This window comes from Hermetia illucens, chromosome 1, assembly GCF_905115235.1.
Source record: "Hermetia illucens chromosome 1, iHerIll2.2.curated.20191125, whole genome shotgun sequence".
Lineage (NCBI taxonomy): Eukaryota > Metazoa > Arthropoda > Insecta > Diptera > Stratiomyidae > Hermetia > Hermetia illucens.
This window is the reverse complement of record NC_051849.1, coordinates 129,451,881-129,469,037: the sequence shown is the minus strand read 5'-3', so window position 1 is coordinate 129,469,037 and position 17,157 is coordinate 129,451,881. Positions and strand designations below refer to the sequence as shown.

Genomic DNA, 17,157 nt, shown 5'->3' with positions numbered 1-17,157 from the left:
CTTTTATTGAATAAGGATAAGCCTCTTAAAGTAGTTACTTTAAGAAAAATCTAAGGATCCCTTACAGAATGGGAAAGCGGAAAGCACAAATTTTATGATAAAACTCTGCTGATGTGTAGGATTGGTGTACACTCGATATTGCTTCACGGCAGGTATGGCATAATCAATGCAAATCAGAAAATTGATTTTATTATTCGAAGGATGATATTACTTCTTTGCAGATATGACCATCTTAAGAAATGGTTTGAAGTCTTCATTAGACGATTGCGCTTGAGAGCTTGGAAAAACTTCATCGAAACAGTGCATTAATGATGAAGCCAATGGAATGTTTGGAATTGAGACTAAGTTTATTGAGTTGAAAATAATATATTTATTTATTTATTTAGGTTTTATTTCCATTTATTTATTAAGGTTTTATGTCCGTCTGTCTGTCACACCCGATTTATTCGAAAACGGCTAGACCGATTGTCACTAAATCTGGTGAGAATGTGTGGTCTGCAAATCCTTTTACACATAGCAAGGGCAGCCATGCAAAAGGAAGTGCAAATTTTTTTTCAGAGCCATGTGGAAAGGGGGTCGGTTAATACTTTTACATATTTGATATCAGGTGAAACGGAGGGGAATACGGGCTCAAAATATGAAATATGAAAAATCTGAAAAAAATCACAGTGGTGTATATAAACGAAATCTAGACATCAAAATAGATCCCGTTCCGATATCTGCACAAATAACGTTAATAATAGTATATTAGCTTATCTTGGAAATTCGTTGTCGAAAACTCCCTTAAGCTCATGCTAGAAGTACACAATTTGTCAGCGGTATGCAGGATAACATAAGGCATAACTTTGGAAAGTTTAGAGGAAATTCTACTATTATTAACAAAGTTATAAAAAGTGAAACTTTTAGATTTTATATGAATTTCGTGCATTCTAAAATGTGTATGACGTCATCTTAGCATATCAATTCGTCACTACAACAACTTATTTTTTTTGTAACGAAATAAATTGATCAACAATGTATTAAAACGAATTGTATTCAACCCCATGCCAAGCTGCAAATGAAAAGTTTGACTTCGGACAATTTACTGAATAGATGAGCTCTATGGTCATCCTAACTAAAAATTCTTGCTGCTCTTTTATAAATTATGTAGCCTTGTTAATTGGCATTACTTCTAATTTTGACTGACGTCACGTTTTCCAAACTGGAAAGCGCAGATGTCAATGTGTGCCTTCCCAAACGTGCTTACAATTTCCCCCGGCTTACCAGCGAGGGTACAAACTTTTGGTGTGTGGATATGGAATTGTGTGGCCCACACTAGCCTGCCGGCACGCTTGCGTCAAGAACTCCTGTTGATTTTTCGACACGATCGAGACTAGCCTTTTTCGCAGCATATTATTAATTGGCATGTTATTTGTTATTAGTGGCTTCCAGGATCAGTATCTCGATTCACCAAATACCGTTTGCAAGACATTAATGTGAAGCAAGTCGGGGATCGTGACTTGCCGTCGGATATCAATCGCGGATATCTTCATTTCGAATGTGATCAAAAGGCCTCGCGCCACTCGTCCAATCCAATATCTTCGTCTCCGCAAGACGCTACTTATTGTCTTTTATGGTCGGCCAACACTCAGAAACATAGAGAGCGACAAGACAGATAATATTGCGGTAAATTTTAGATTTGAGACGTTCGTTGATACGTCGATCACAAAGAACACCAGTTGTAGAACGCCACTTCATCCAGGTTGCGTTAATGCGTGCAGCAATTTCATTGCGCAATTCTCCATTGGCTGATAGCGTTGACCCGGGATATTTAAATTGCTCAGTTCTAGACAGGCCACCGCTAACAGAACTGAGCGATTTAGATATCTCGAGTCAATGCTATCAATCAATGGAGAACTGCGTTATGCTCCTCACACAGGGAAACATAAACCCTTTTATACCTAAAGCGTCAAGCTTCCGGTTTCCCAACTTTTTTTTGTTTGAGGATTGTGGGATCCGAAGCTCGCATCCGCCAAATGAGGAGCAACTTACTCCCTTTTTTCCACGAACCCCTCGCTATGAGTTCAGTAACCCAAGCATCAGAAAATAAAAAAGCGAAGGTAGCTTTATAGTTTCTTGCCAGATCAGACGCATCTCGTCAGACGTTGCCTCACCCCTGGAGGATTGCACATATGCAAACCGGTTCGTCACGCTGATCCCAAGGCAGAGTTGAAGCAACGTCTGACGAGGTGGCTCTGGCCCGGTAAGAAGCCGTAAAGACTTCGCGTTTTAAGGTTTTAACGGCTAAACTAATTGCCACTAAATTTGGTGAGTGTAGTCTGCGAATCCCTTTACATATAGCAAATGGCGCCATTCTGTGTTGAATATAAGGGGGGCTCCCCATACATGTGAAAGAAGGGTGCAAAAGGTTTTCTCACAGAATATGGCCCACATAGGTATCAAATGAAAGAGCTCAATTATTACTTTTCGATGTTGGTTCTATTTTTGATATTAGATAAAACATAGGGGAGTGAGGGATAGAAACATGAGCCCCAAAAAGTGAAACATGCCTCGTTCTCAGAATTTATCCAACCGAAAAATCTGAAAAAATCATAATGATGCACCTATATAAAATTTAGGCTCTGAAATACATTCCATCCAATTTCTGCTCAAATAGAGTTAATAATAGAATATTACCAGATTTTAGAAATTTACTCGGAAATCCCCCCCCCCCCTTTCATGCTTGAAAAAACTTTTCGAGTTTATATGTACATACCTTTTGTCACCTCCAACGCCTCTTAATTTTCTTACTGGATATTAAGTCCCACTTCATCATACATACTTACAACATGTTTGAATTGCTAAAGCGCTAAAATTCGCTATCCAGGCGAATACTTACATTTCAATACAAAAAAAAATTATGCCAACACTGATGTGCTGTATATGCAATGTTTGTTTGTTCAGGATGAGCTCAATATCTACTTTTAATAATTAGATATACTTTGGCTGCAAAGGAACTACAGGGTGTAGAACATAGCTATTCTCACCGATAGCCAAGCAGCGATCAAGGCACTTAGGTCCAACCAGGTGAACTCTAAACTGGTATGGGAGTGCCTTGAGAGACTGAATACACTCGGCTCGTCCAACAAGGTCTGGATACTTTGGGTTCCAGGCCATGCTGGGTTGGAAGGCAATGAGGCAACGGATGAACTAGCCAAGAAGGGAGCAGGGAGGCCTGTACACGGGCCAGAACCCTTCTGTGGTATCGGAAACGGTTTCATGGCTATGAATCAAAGAAATGAAGAGAAACGGTTGAGGGAACTATATTGGGCGGGCCTTCCAGGGATGGAGCAGTCCAGGGTGCTTATTGGAGGATACGAACCCATGCGTACAAAGGATTGCTTAAACCTCATCAAAAAGAACCTCCGAATAATAGTGGGAATTGTTACTGGTCATTGTCGGCTGAACTATCACCTAGGGAAGCTAGGGATATCTACGGACACTGCCTGCTTTGTGAGGAGGTGGACGAAACCTCTATACAGTGTCCGGCACTTGTGCAAAGTAGGTCGAGACATCTGGAAGAATACTTAATACCAGATGCATAGCTGAAACATCTGGAAGTGGGGAACATACTAAAGTTCCTAACGGTTACAGGCCTGCTTGAGATACTATGATCAATAGGTACACTATAACCGGTAAAAGGGGCACAATAGTTCTTCAAGGACGTGGTGCGACTTTCCCTTAACAGAATAACAATAATTGGAAATATATGAAGAAATGTTTTGAATTCTTAGCTATGTACGAATTGAGAAACATACATAGAAAGTTTTTCACATAAAATGAATCATTATACCTGAAGCGCCCAGCTTCCGGTATGCCCATTTGTTTATCCTCCTTGCACCATAAATGTGCTAATAGAACTTCGAGCCAGGTTAGAGCAGCTTAGTTCCCAGACTCCATAGCCAAGAGCTGCTATAGAATTCCTGTGCTAAAACCAATAACAATGGGGAACCTCCAAAGTGACACGAAAAGTTAACTATCGGTTTCCAGCCCGGGGATTCAGGGATCTTATCAGCTTATTTGCTACTGAGATCAGCCACGCATAGAAGACCGTCAAACTCAAACTAATGTAATATTACAAGATGCCTAAGGGATCTGTTGTTAAGAATTAGCTGCCAAAATTACGTATTGGCAGGAGCAAGTTTGCCTAAAGTTTGTGGCACAACGCGACATAAAACACCTGAAGTACACTTCGTTTATTTGCTATTTTTCTCAGGAAGACAAATACTAACGTTGTATTAATACATCTTGCATTAATATACAAAAGAGCTTTAAAACAGAGGATTTTTTTCTACAGCCCAAAGATAGATACGCGTATCCCTCTACGTTCGTGATAAGAAATGCTTTTATGCGTTTCTGTAACTATAGTTTCTAGCGATATAACCGTGAATAACTTTAAACATTTAGAATCCATTATCACGTCGAAGAAAGTGAAACGATATCAACGCAAAGAACACATCTTAGTGAGAAAAGAAAATTGACGAACGAAGGACACTTTTTACCTTTATTATCATTCACTGATCTCGGGTGGCAAATTTCTGATTTGCCCGCTCGAGAAATTGACACGCTTATGAGTATGTCCTCTATATTATCGAAGCAAATGACAATGGATTCCAGTTTGGTATTATTAGAGGACCGGCTGAAGGAACGTATTAGAACTAAACTTTCCAGAACTCTTAACTGCTGGAATAGTAATCACTTTTACAGTCCTGCGCCCAGTAGAATATATCGAAAAAATACTTCGTGACTTTTCCAAAATGTTGGAATTATTAGCGACTCTATAAGGTAAAATCATCCTGTCTTGAAAAAGTTTATTCTGCAGTTGCTGGAGAACGCTTCTTTTCAACTTTCAGCATCCCAAGTTAAGGACACAAAGATCGCACAAGCCATACACCTTAGCTACTTTCCTGGACATAAAAGTCACTCAACAATGTAACTACTAACGCTATCCAAGAAACTTTAGTTGGGGTTAGTATTTATGTTAAGAACAAGAGTAATCTAATCAGATTCAACAACCCACCATTTGGCCAAAGTTGTGAGCACAGGGATATCCCAAAGCCATCTCTGTGATATTATTGCAGGCTACACTCTTACAAAGCTATAGTCAAAGATAGAGCAATGTCCTTTATCTGTCTGAAGAAGGAAGGTTGAACATTTGCCGTTAATGAGGCAGGCAGGTTACACTCTTTTCTCAAAACTCATTTCCAAGGCCCTGTTCCGCATCGGAAGACAACAACATTCTACCTAAAGACAGAGGAAGGAAGAAGAATTGAAAACTAGCAAAATAGGTATGTTCGCAAGTTAGAGTAAGATGGGAAGTCGGAACTTCTAAGGTACTAAAATCGTCCGTTGTAGATGGCACTACTTCAGAGGGGCCTCTAAATCATCTTAAGGTCTCTCCTAAGGGTGGTACGGAGTAACATCGTCTTGGGTATATACCGAGGACATGGAGACGGACAAAAAAAGCTTTTATTCCGAAATCAGACATAATGGATCGTTTTCACCCTGAATCTTTTAGACCAATTGTTTCGTCTGCACCCAGTACAGGTAAACTACATCGGAACTAATGTTTGAAAGTCTAATCCTTAACATTCATGTCAATATGTTTACTAGGAAGGACGGCCTACCGAAACTGCCCTGAGCTGACGGATGTATTATACGATGCTGTAGAAACTAAGTAAATAGCTCTATGGAAGGCGTGTTCGACAAAGCATCGCATGCAGACCTACAAGGTATCCCACTGGTATCCCACAAGGTATCACACTGGCCTACTAGATAGGCAGAATATTAGAGAGCAGGCAAGTAGAACTTCATCTCCATTGTTATGACCACTGCAAAGAGAGTGGGGTACTATCACTACTGATGTGGAGTATAGTAGTTAATAAACTCCTAGAAGAGCTAACAAATACTCGAATACATGTCCGGGGTTACGCTGACAACATGGTATTAATCTCCAAGGGCAAATATGAGGACACCCTATGTGATAGAATCCAAACTGGATTGAGAAATACTATTACCTACTGCCCATCAGTCAAACCAAAGTCGCCCTAGTATCATTTAAAAGGAGGTACAAGCTTGCTCACTTTGAAACCATTAGAGGGCTTTAATGACTTCCAGTCTACAACAGGAACGAAATGGAAATGCACCCCGAAGATTCTACGTTGGATATTCATTGTAATAATACAGTCAATAATTACATATAGGGTGGCAATCTGAGCAGATAGCACCGAAATCAGCGCAACAGCCAGGGAGTTAGACAAACCTCAAAGGCTGGCTTGTGTGTGTATCACTGTGTTGAATTACTAATACCAAGAGATAACATGATTGAAGGAAGCAACAACATTGAAAGAGCAACAAGGCAAACTGGGAGAACGTGGCAGTAACCTACGGGTTAAACTAGCGATTGATTACCTGGACAAGTCTCCCGCAAGAAAAGGAGCGGGCGCAAGGGTCACTGATCTAAGGAAATGTACTTTGAACCTATAGGTAAGCACACTAGTATATTTCAAGCGGAAATAGATGTCATAGATACATGTGGCTCCTTCAATCTTCGCAGGAGATATAGGGAGCAGAACATTGCTATTCTGACCGAGAGTCATAAACTTAATACATCTCGATACATCTCGATACTCGCATTAAAAGTCAATAAAGCAGCGGATAAACAGGAACCCACTTGTAGAATCGGAAAGGAGTTCATGGCTATGACGCTAAGGAATGAAGACCTATACTGGGCGAGCTTAATTGGAGCTCAAACACTAACAAAATTATTTAAACCTCTCTAAGAAAAATCTCAAGATCATAGGAATAGTCACTAGCCATTGCAGGCTAAATTGTCACCAGGGAAAACTAGGGATATCTGCGGACACTTTCTGCTGGTTCTGTGAGGAGAGGGAGGGAACCTCCTGCGCAAGACAGACAAAGACTATCACTTTCCTCCACTGTCTTAGTGTGATTCCTGATGCGAAGCTAAATTCGAAACTAAACAATGAACTCGGGTTAAATAATCTGTTGATATTCGTAAACGAAGTTCGCCCAATTATCGCCGCCTACATGGTGTGTGGCCTGGCTGGAAACAAAATAATAGGGCCTAACTTAACAACATCCACGCAGCCGCATGTGCATGACTCATGGGGCCTAAGCAATCTTCCACAAACATCTTCCCTAATGCAATCTCGCATTCACTTTCACTCAACCATAGTAAAATCTATTAAGGGGCATTGCCAATCAACTATAATACGATTTAGCAAAATTTGGACATTGAGAAAAACGTGTTTACACTGTTGCTTATCAACCAGGGCACAATAAAAGGACGACAATATATTGCAATACTTCGATATAGTATTTTATTGCCAGCAAATCAAAAATAACTGGCGGCTTTGACGCGGGAGTCTTCTCAATCAACTTATTTCAGATGGAAATATTCAAGGTACGAGAGGGTCAACGACGATTGAGGTATGAGCTGAGTCCGAAATATAGCTATTTTGACTATCAGTCAAACGGTGATGAAAGCCTTAAGGACGGCAATGACATCCTTCAAGCTTGTCAATCAACATAGACGAAGTGCGCAGTGTAGGTGATTCGCCCAGAAGCTATCTACTGCTCGCCAGACATAGTTCCACACTTTGTAGCATGAGTGGATTCTTGGCAGCTGGCGACTCCAGATGATGCAGGGTTACTACCGTTTTTAGAGACCTCATGGATATTTCTAAATGCGAAGTAAGGAAGTTGAGAGTTCACGAACAGAATGGATCTAAGAATTAAAGCTCCCGGATAACATCGTGCTCTAATTTTAGAGCGGTAGCAGGTCCATGCTATGTTGGGAATACAGGAGACCTTTAATACATTTTACCCGAGGAACCCATGCGCGTAGTATACGAAACTATTGCAACAATTACACTCTTATAACAATGAACAATAAAAACGGCAATTAGGTAGCCCCTCATTGTATTTTCTTAAAAATTTACTCTGAAGGTTACGGTGATACTGGAAGACGCAATAAAAACAAAATCTGCGTTCAAGCACAACACGTCGCCTGCTTTCTCATCAACAAACCAACAATCTCTTCCCAAGATATTTGTTTATCATAATGAGTTTCCCATGTTTAAAGCTGTTTCGAGGTTACAACATCGAAGCTCTTTATAATAATATTATGACCCACAAACAAGCTGCGATTATGCAACTATTCACTGATATTTTTAAAGGCGTCGCTAAATTTCGCGATATATTTTGTATGCAATGTGCAAAAATATATAAATCCACTTATTGTGGACAATACAAATAGAGCGAGAGATGATGTGATATATTTAAAATTTCAATCTGATTTTCCATGCAAATTTATGCGGCAAATATGGGCGACGACACATCCAGAGTTGAATTTTACTCGTATAACCATAATGAATCTTAAAAATAAAGCAAACCGTTTTCAAAAAGGTAGTGAATGTTTCAGAGAACAATTGGATGAACAAAGGGTAAAGAGACTTGTTCGAAGCGGTACAATGTACTCGTCAATTAAATGTATATATCGAATGGAAAGAAGAAGGCAGAAAGCGTCCACGGTTTTCCCACTGAACAAATTATAAATTCATGGAACGCCAGAGTGAAAATACGTGCGTGCAGCAAGGCTCCGTCGGAGAACATTAGTATTCCGTTCGATTGGAATAAAAGCATTTCAGATGATATCACCCACTTATACTATCCTAACTATAAATGCGAGGTAATATTGCTTCCACCCTCAAGAACATGATCTGGAAACCTCTTCAACTTAACAGTCTCCCTGTCGAGAAAAATATTGACACCTGAACTCCACATGGTACTGCACAAAACGATTGAGTGAGAGAATCCAATCCATAATATAGCATATATGTACACATATATTTTGTAATATGATGCTGTAAGCCGGTGGACGAACTGGCTCTACCTCGCAGGATATTCGACTGCGCAATTACCAACCATTCGAATCGTTGCTTAACAGAATGATTGGTTGTTTTATGAGCAATGAAGACATGCTATGCACAACTCATTGAAGGCGTTCTAATTAGGCAGTTAAATTAGAATAAATCCAGCAAAGTATTTTATACACAGGTAAGTGAATAATAGCACCAATTGACAGTATAGAGAAACCATCGATGATGAACGGTCTTTACTTGTTTTGTACAAAATACCGAAGGCAGACATAGCATTGTTGGTGAGCTTGGCATCACTATCAATAGAATAATGATTCATAGGTGTATCAATTTCACATTTTCAATACTGTATCCAACAATGCACATAAGACGAATACAGCGAAACTGACAATCTTCAGTCCCACCTGAAACACACCTCCTATACAAAGGACGGCAAATACACTCTTGTATGACACTCAAAGCCTCTTTCAAAGGCAATAAAAAGCAGATAAAGTGTTCGGTCCTTTCAATAAGCATCTCTTCCTTTATCTGCGAAAGAACATAGTTTCAAAATATACCCGGCAGTAGAGGTTCCTCCAAATCATTCTGCAGATAAACTAGTCCGATCGAATTTATGGTACTTTGCCTGAGGATATTGGCGACCGAAAAGGTCTTCATTAGATGAAATAGATTTGAAATCGTGGTGAAGTGCATTCCCGACTTTTCATTATGGTTATCACCTCCATCCTTTCCTGAAAGTTTTTCCACTCTCCAATCAGCAAAAAAAAACTAAAATAGGTATAAAATATTCCTAGAATCCTCCCTTAAGCTAGAGAAAACGATCACTCTGGGGATCTTCATGTTGTTCTCAAGAAGCATGTGCACGTCCCAAGACCCAATCATTGCCCTCACCCAATATAAGTTCTAATTAAAAGTATAAATGTGTAGCCATTGGAAATTTCCTAGTAATTTGTAAAATAGTATCTCGAGGGTGTGCCGCAGAACTTTGCAAAGACGGTCCCAAGTCCGTTTAAGAAAGGAGAAGGAACGAGTAATTTCGCGTCTCAAAGAGCAGGTGGGGCCTTACCGTCAACGACCTTTGGCTATCATATTAGGATAAGAGTTGGTTTTTCGAATGTGCCTTATTCGCTTTCTCCAACTTGACCGACAGTTGTAGCGTTACAAGCAAAACATTCTGGGGTTAAATATCATGAGATGGTGGCCCTCTGGAGAGTACCCCTCTCGACTTGGGGTACTATACTATTGTAGTCTGGAAAGTCTGGAGCTCAAACGTATTTCTCCGAACCGTCAATGATACCGCGCACACGTGGTTAACACACTACGCCCAATTCAGAGGCCAATCACAACCATATATACATACACTGATTGAATGTTTATCGCTTGTCTTGATAAACATTGAATAGCTTCATCAGTATTTTTATTCGCCAAAAAGCAATGCTTTATTAGCACACATCCATTTTCTTCAAACTAACGAAAGTTGCTTCACTACACACTTCAAACTAATAGACCGACAGCTGTCAAATTTATACATGTGCCTTTTGAATATTAGGTTTAACTGAAAGTCATATGGATTTAATACTAGTTACGTCGTCGGTGTGTTAATCTACTAACTTTCAGCCCAACTGTTATACGTATAAACGCACATTCGAAAAATTATATTTTCTAGTGCAAATTTTAAATATTATAAAAAAAGTCGCGAAACCGGAAGCTAGGCGCTTCAGGTATAGAAGGTTTTGTATTTCCCTATGTGAACAACGATGAGTGCATGACACTTCCGTTCGTACATAGTTAAAAATTCAATTGTCCTCTATTTATTAAAAAGCCATTTACACAAATAATTTGATCTGGAAAGCACTGTATTGGTAGCAGTCAACCTCGTACGCTTCACACTAGGAAGCAAATGTGAAGAAGTTAATCTACACCAAATACAAAAACGCTGGGTTCTTCATGAATGGAATTTTAATATTTCACTCGAATGTCAATTATTCTGGTTTATTATGACGTCAGTATCTTATTTGCATGGCTTAGAATGCTGTAAATTCGCAAGAAATTGATAAGTTTAAACTGCTATAATTTTGACACTAATAGCCGGATTTCCATGAAACTTGGCATGCGCACGATACTACCCTCTTGCTGATGGATATTTCTAAAAGTTGGTAATATAATATAATAATTTATTTGAGCAGATATCGGACCTATTTGGAAGCGCACCACCGTTACTTTTTGTCAGAGTTTTGGGAAAGTGTAGTTTCGGAAAATGAATTCTGCCTGACTTTAATTGTGCACGTCAAAACATTGATATTAATCAGTTTCGGAAAGCAGGGGATTGCACTTTGACGCTTTATTTAACAAACTTAGGATTATCCGATTTAAGTCAAATATACGCCGTTTTGTTCGTAAACTTGTTGCCCTCCCTCCTTATTTGCAAAAAACTCAGACAGCTAGTTTTCGCAACCCTCTTTTGAGGCCAACTTAGTATCACCAAGAGCGTTTTTCATGGACCGGAAGAGATGGTAATCACTTGGTGCCAGGCCCGGACTATACGGTGGATGCGATAGGACATCCCATCCGAGCTTCCGTAGCTTCTGGCGGATCATCACAAATGTGTGAGGCCGAGCGTTGTCCACAACACCATTCTTATTGACCAATTCTGGCCGCTTCATCACCAGTCACCATCCGCTTCAAAAATGGGTCGAATTCGGTCCGTTTCAGCAGTGCGTCGCAAGCGTTGATTCGGTCCAAGAGATTTTTTTCCGTCGACTGGTGTGACACCCAAACATCCAGTTTTTTTTGGAATCCAATCTTTTTATGGTCTATACCCAGTTCCTGGCCAATCGAGCAAATGATCACATGCCGGTCTACTTGGATGATTTCGACGATTTTATCGGTTTGTACGACGATTGGCCTACCAGTACGGGGTGTATCTTCGACATCCACTACACCAGAACAAAATCGATCGAGGCAACGCCGTGCTATGCGAATCCTTACATCGGACATCGGACCCATAAACTTCACAATTTTTTTCGGCCGCCTTCGTTGCATTTTTACCTCTCAGGTAGTAAAAACGTGAAATATGACGAATTTCTTGCTTGATGGACTCTATCTTTAACGCGCTATAACTTGAGACCGAAACGTACGATCACAACACTGTCAAAGAGACACTTGCAGCACAGATTGTCGTTTTCAAATCGCCGTATAGAATGACCGGATGCGATAAGTACAACACAAGATATGTTAAGTTTCACCATCTATTGACAAAATACGATATTTCTTTTTCCCCAACCCAATATATTTGATCCTTGAAATTGTGATCATTTTTGTAATTCAATTTTTAAGTGTTAATTTTTCATTTTCTTGGTTGGCAATACATGGTAGTTCTACAAAGAATAATTAATTCCATATATGATCTAAAGTCAAAATGCACTCTAAAATAATATGTGACTGTTCTCGTATATTGTCAGGCGGCCCATGTAAAACAAAAGAAAGTTATTATTTGCATACAAATAATCTTTCACATTAAACTAACGATCATTCTGAGCCATAATATGATGTTCTCTCAAACTTATTTTTGTTTATACATATGTGCCTATGCATATCTTGATAATACAGGGTTCAAGAGGGGATACTGTAAAGTTTTGTTCCGACACGGTTCAGTCGCCATCATGCGTTGGAATAGTGAGGAGCGTGCCTTTGCCGTTGAGGTTTACTTTCCAAGCGGATGTTCGGTTATTGCAACACAGCGTGCATTTCGGAATCGCTTTAATTTAGCCCCGTTGGCTCCCGTCCCAGACCGCAAATCAATTGTTACATGGGTCACTACATTCAGACAAACTGCAAGTGCGGCAAAAGGAAGAACTGGAGTCCCTCGGCCCGATAGATCACCTGAGAACATTGAAGCAGTGAGAGCGTCAATGTTGCGATCGCCACGGCGTTCTGCGCGCAAACACGCATCTGTCCTTGGACTATCCGATCGTTCTGTAAAAAGAATTCTTCGTGATGATCTTCATTTTCATCCCTATAAGATGGCGATAGTGCAGGAACTTTCAGAACGTGACTTCAATTCTCGGATGAACGCGTGTGAGCTTCTTCTTGATGTCGTTCCCGAGGGTGCTATTGTTTTTTTTAGCGATGAAGCCTATTTTCATTTGTGTGGGTCGGTTAACAAACAAAACATGCGCTACTGGGCTGACACCAACCCTCGAGAATTGCATCAAAAGCCTTTTCATTCACCCAAAGTCACAGTGTGGTGTGCAATTTCCTCAGCTGGAATTATTGGTCCCTGGTTTTTTGAGGAAAATGAGGTTACAGTGACAGTGAATTCGGACCGGTATGTAAACATGCTACAGAATTTTTTTCCCACGGCTAGAAAATTAAGATTTGGGGGACAGTTGGTTCCAACGAGACGGTGCAACAGCACACACTTCAAGAGCATCGATGGCTGTTTTGAGGGAACACTTTCCAGAGCGCCTTATCACAATTAGAGGCGATTTGGAATGGCCGGCACGCTCTCCCGGTCTGCCCCCTTGTGATTTTTTTCTATGGGGTTTTTTGAAATCCCGTGTTTATGTGAACCGTCCAAGAAGCCTACAAGATTTGAAGACCAACATCCAAGAAGAAATTGCCAACATAACACCTGCTATGCTAACAAAAGTCATGACAAACGCCAGAAATCGGTTTACGCAATGTATGGAGAATGGGGGACGTCACCTAACAGATTTGATCTTCAAAACAAAGTAAATAAAAACTTTAGACATGTACCTGCATTATAAAAAATAAATAAATATTTTCCGATGCATACAATAGTTTTTATTGAGTTTTGAAAAAAGGAAGTTATGCTGCCGCACCCTGTATATTATAGTTAACCCATTCGCGGCGCAGAACCCACTGGCGTAAATCCAATAGTATGATGATCCGGCAAACCGAGACCTTTGTATGTAATTATCTCAACTTCCAGGTCCAAGAGAAGTTTCCTATGAAAAATAGGAAGTAAACGTAGCCATATTAACATCTAAATCCACCTGCATCCCATCCATGTAAAAAGAAAAAGAAATAAGTATCGATGCTTGCTAACAGCAGAAAAGCAAATCGATTTACCCAGAGACACGGAGTAATGAGTTCCAATTTTCCCATACAGTTTATAAGTGATACAGTATGTAATCATATCTAACACGTACGTGACACATCTGACCAATTTGGGAAATTTGGCCAAGTCAGTGAACATTTTACATAAAATGTGGTTTTATTTGTAAAATTGAATAAACAATGTTTTACTTCAAAATTTCAGATTGACATCTTTAAAAGTTTCACTATTCCTCCTTCTTTCCATATGTGCCTTTATGCTTATAGCCGCTGACATATCCATCGTTTTCCGAAACATCTGCCCTACCTTCGATTCCACGACCCTTTCCTGTTTCATCGAATCTTTCCTTGTGGCTTCCTGTGTATTTACTTGTGTCCGTAAGTCTATCCACTACTCCACTCGACCCAACCACTGTGGTATTCGTTGTTCCTGGCATCACAGCTATCAATTTTTTAGTAATTTCTCCCGGGTTTTGCCTCTTATCCTGGCAGAGGGTGTTAATAAACTGCACGAATGTTTTGTAGTCGATATTCTTGCTTTTAAACTTGTTGAAGGTAATGGCCGTATCTGTCGTAGTTATTTTGGATCCGATTACTCCGGCTTGTTTTAGCCATTTGTCTATTTGACTAAGCGTAATTTTCCCATCATATTTTGTGTTTCCGAACCTGCCGAACGCTTCAAAGGCCTTCTGAAAAGCTACTTCTTCCATAGTAGATATATAGTAAAACGTTACCAGAAATTTTTTGAATTTTGAAAGATAAATCCGGGAAAAAAGGAGATTCAATTTGAACTAACGTCGCATTATTATTTCAGTAATTTCAACGCCTTTTTGATTTCATGTTTCCGAAAAGCAGATTTGAACGCCTTCTCCGTCGAAAAACGAGTGCGATGAATATTGTTCGCAAGAGACTGTAATTGGCATTGACCTAAACTATCTATGAAAAGCCTGATTATAATTGGGAAATCTTTTTTTAAATACTTTACAACTGACTTGAACACTCCGTCACACATCATCGCTCATACCATTCTGTGTTCAAGTCGATGTTTTGACATCGGCAAAATTTAGGTGTACCTTTTCAAATAAGGGCGAACTCTGAAAGAAACTTTTGAGCAAAATGGAAGGATCATTTTTCGGATAGCCGATTATAGCTTGTCCCTTGCAAAACCCCAAACACGTCAAAAAATACGTTAGAGAAATCCGTGGGATGCATTTCACTAACATCTTCTTAGTTAAGCTTACGGGAATGAAATACGCAAGATTAATGCTATTCAGGGAAATAGTTTTCCGATCAAGAAAAAATTTAAATTGATTTATTAGACTATTTCTGAAAAAAAAATTTTGTTTGGAATTCTAATTGATTTTAAACGCGTCGAAAATAATCCCTGCTTATTTTTCTGGAAGACTACATCTGACAAATCATGGCTCAACTTGGTTGGTGGTTTTGTTGTTATAGTCAATTCCCAAATTAATGCAAGATGCAACATATCACGCAACGAAAAACCGTCTCTACATAACCGCTTCGAAGGGAACTGAAACGATGTTTCAAGGCTCGCGATTCCAATCAAGACCGGACCGAAAACTTGAACGCCATCTTTCAATCAGCACCACAGATTCCAGCATAAGCCGGCAAGACTATTCTAAATACAGCTGAACTAACAACAACTCCCTTCCTCCCCTCCCGTTAATAATAATAATCGTTGGCACAACAATCAATATTGGATCAGGGCCTTGAAGTGTGTTAGAGCACTTCATTCAAGACCGTAACGGTACACTAGGAGGCAATGTGGTCAGCATTGCGCTCGCCCGAGATTATTACCCTGATTTGACTCAGGTACTCATTCACAGCTGAGTCGACTGGTATCCGACGTCAAATCACGATACAAATCCCACTGTCGCCAGCGAGATTTGAACCGTGACCTTCCGTACGACAGCCTTGTGCTCTAACCACTCAGCTACCCGGACCCCACCCTCCCGTTGGTGAAAGGAATTCCGTGACTTGAAGGCTCCCAAAGCCGGGAGAGCGGGAGGGCTAGCCCGAAGTAATGTGTCAAACGGTTCCAGGCTAGTTCTCTGATGACAGGGAGGTGTTTAGTTGGTAGTCCGCCAGCGTGCTGTTGCGGGAGTCCAACACTCTGTGCATAAACACATTCACCTACCCTACTCCCAAAAAAAAAAAACACCGGATAATGATGGTTTCCGGGGATTACTGAACAAACGGAATACTCTTCCATTTAAAAGTAACCATAGCCGGATTTAATCAGTAAACTCAAAAAACGAGCTGAGGGATTTCATTCACTCACTTGTAGGAATATTATTGCTATGTACTGCTCGATAAATATCCAAACTAACCCATCTTTCATACATTCCGACAAAACAACTTCTTTTTGGTAAAAATCAAAAGGTATTATGTTCACAGTAAAGACCACAGTTTCTTATATTTTCACATCCATAAGATTTCCTTTCAATGAAATTTTAATTTCGGGGGAGTGTTCTAATTTCCCCTGAATAAGAAGGCCGTCGATCCAGATTTAGCCAAAACAATCGTTAATCTTTCTTATGTGAATATATCTCAAACGCCAATTTTCCGTCTTAAAACTTTACAGGTCAGCAGTAGCGATTGATGAATGGACAGTCTCTTGACACTCTTGACGCACTCCACAATTCGCAATCCACAGCCAGTAAAATTCGGAGCCCAGTACACAACCTTGGCTGATACTTCCCGCGTATGATAGTCGTGAGACGTAAAGACTATATTTCAGTCCGAACCTGTTTTTGGCAAAGAAAAATTCCAAAAAGAGTGTACAAAATCTTGTTTTCCGAAACAGATCTCAGAAACAGTCCTGGGAATTTGCTCAATAGTATCAGGTTTTCCACGAAGCCCGAACTGATGAGGAGAGGGAAGAATATTGTTTGCAGATATGATTGCCAATATTCTCGCTAGCAACAATAGGAAGAAGATTTATTGGAGGAGGAGGAAGTAACCAATTTTTCATCTTTTCCGCACTTTGGACTCATCGAAATTTACGAAATCTTCCGAATCCCAGGAAAATACTGACGCCGCTGCAGCGTATTGGAATCGTAAGTCAAGTGAAGTATTGCTATACTTTGCAGCTCTTTCATTATTTTACCTGTAA

General features: G+C 40.0%; 2 protein-coding genes across 2 annotated transcripts in view; both read right to left on the bottom strand.

Moving 5' to 3' along the window:
• The window catches only part of LOC119647133 (probable serine/threonine-protein kinase nek3), a 174,222-nt gene that overhangs the window by 31,609 nt on the left and 125,456 nt on the right, over positions 1 to 17,157 (bottom strand). The window lies entirely within an intron of this gene.
• On the bottom strand, positions 14,163 to 14,890 carry LOC119647135 (tubulin polymerization-promoting protein homolog). The gene has a single exon (XM_038047927.1). The coding sequence runs from the start codon at positions 14,729 to 14,731 to the stop codon at positions 14,249 to 14,251; it is 483 nt and encodes a 160-aa protein (XP_037903855.1). The 5' UTR covers positions 14,732 to 14,890; the 3' UTR covers positions 14,163 to 14,248.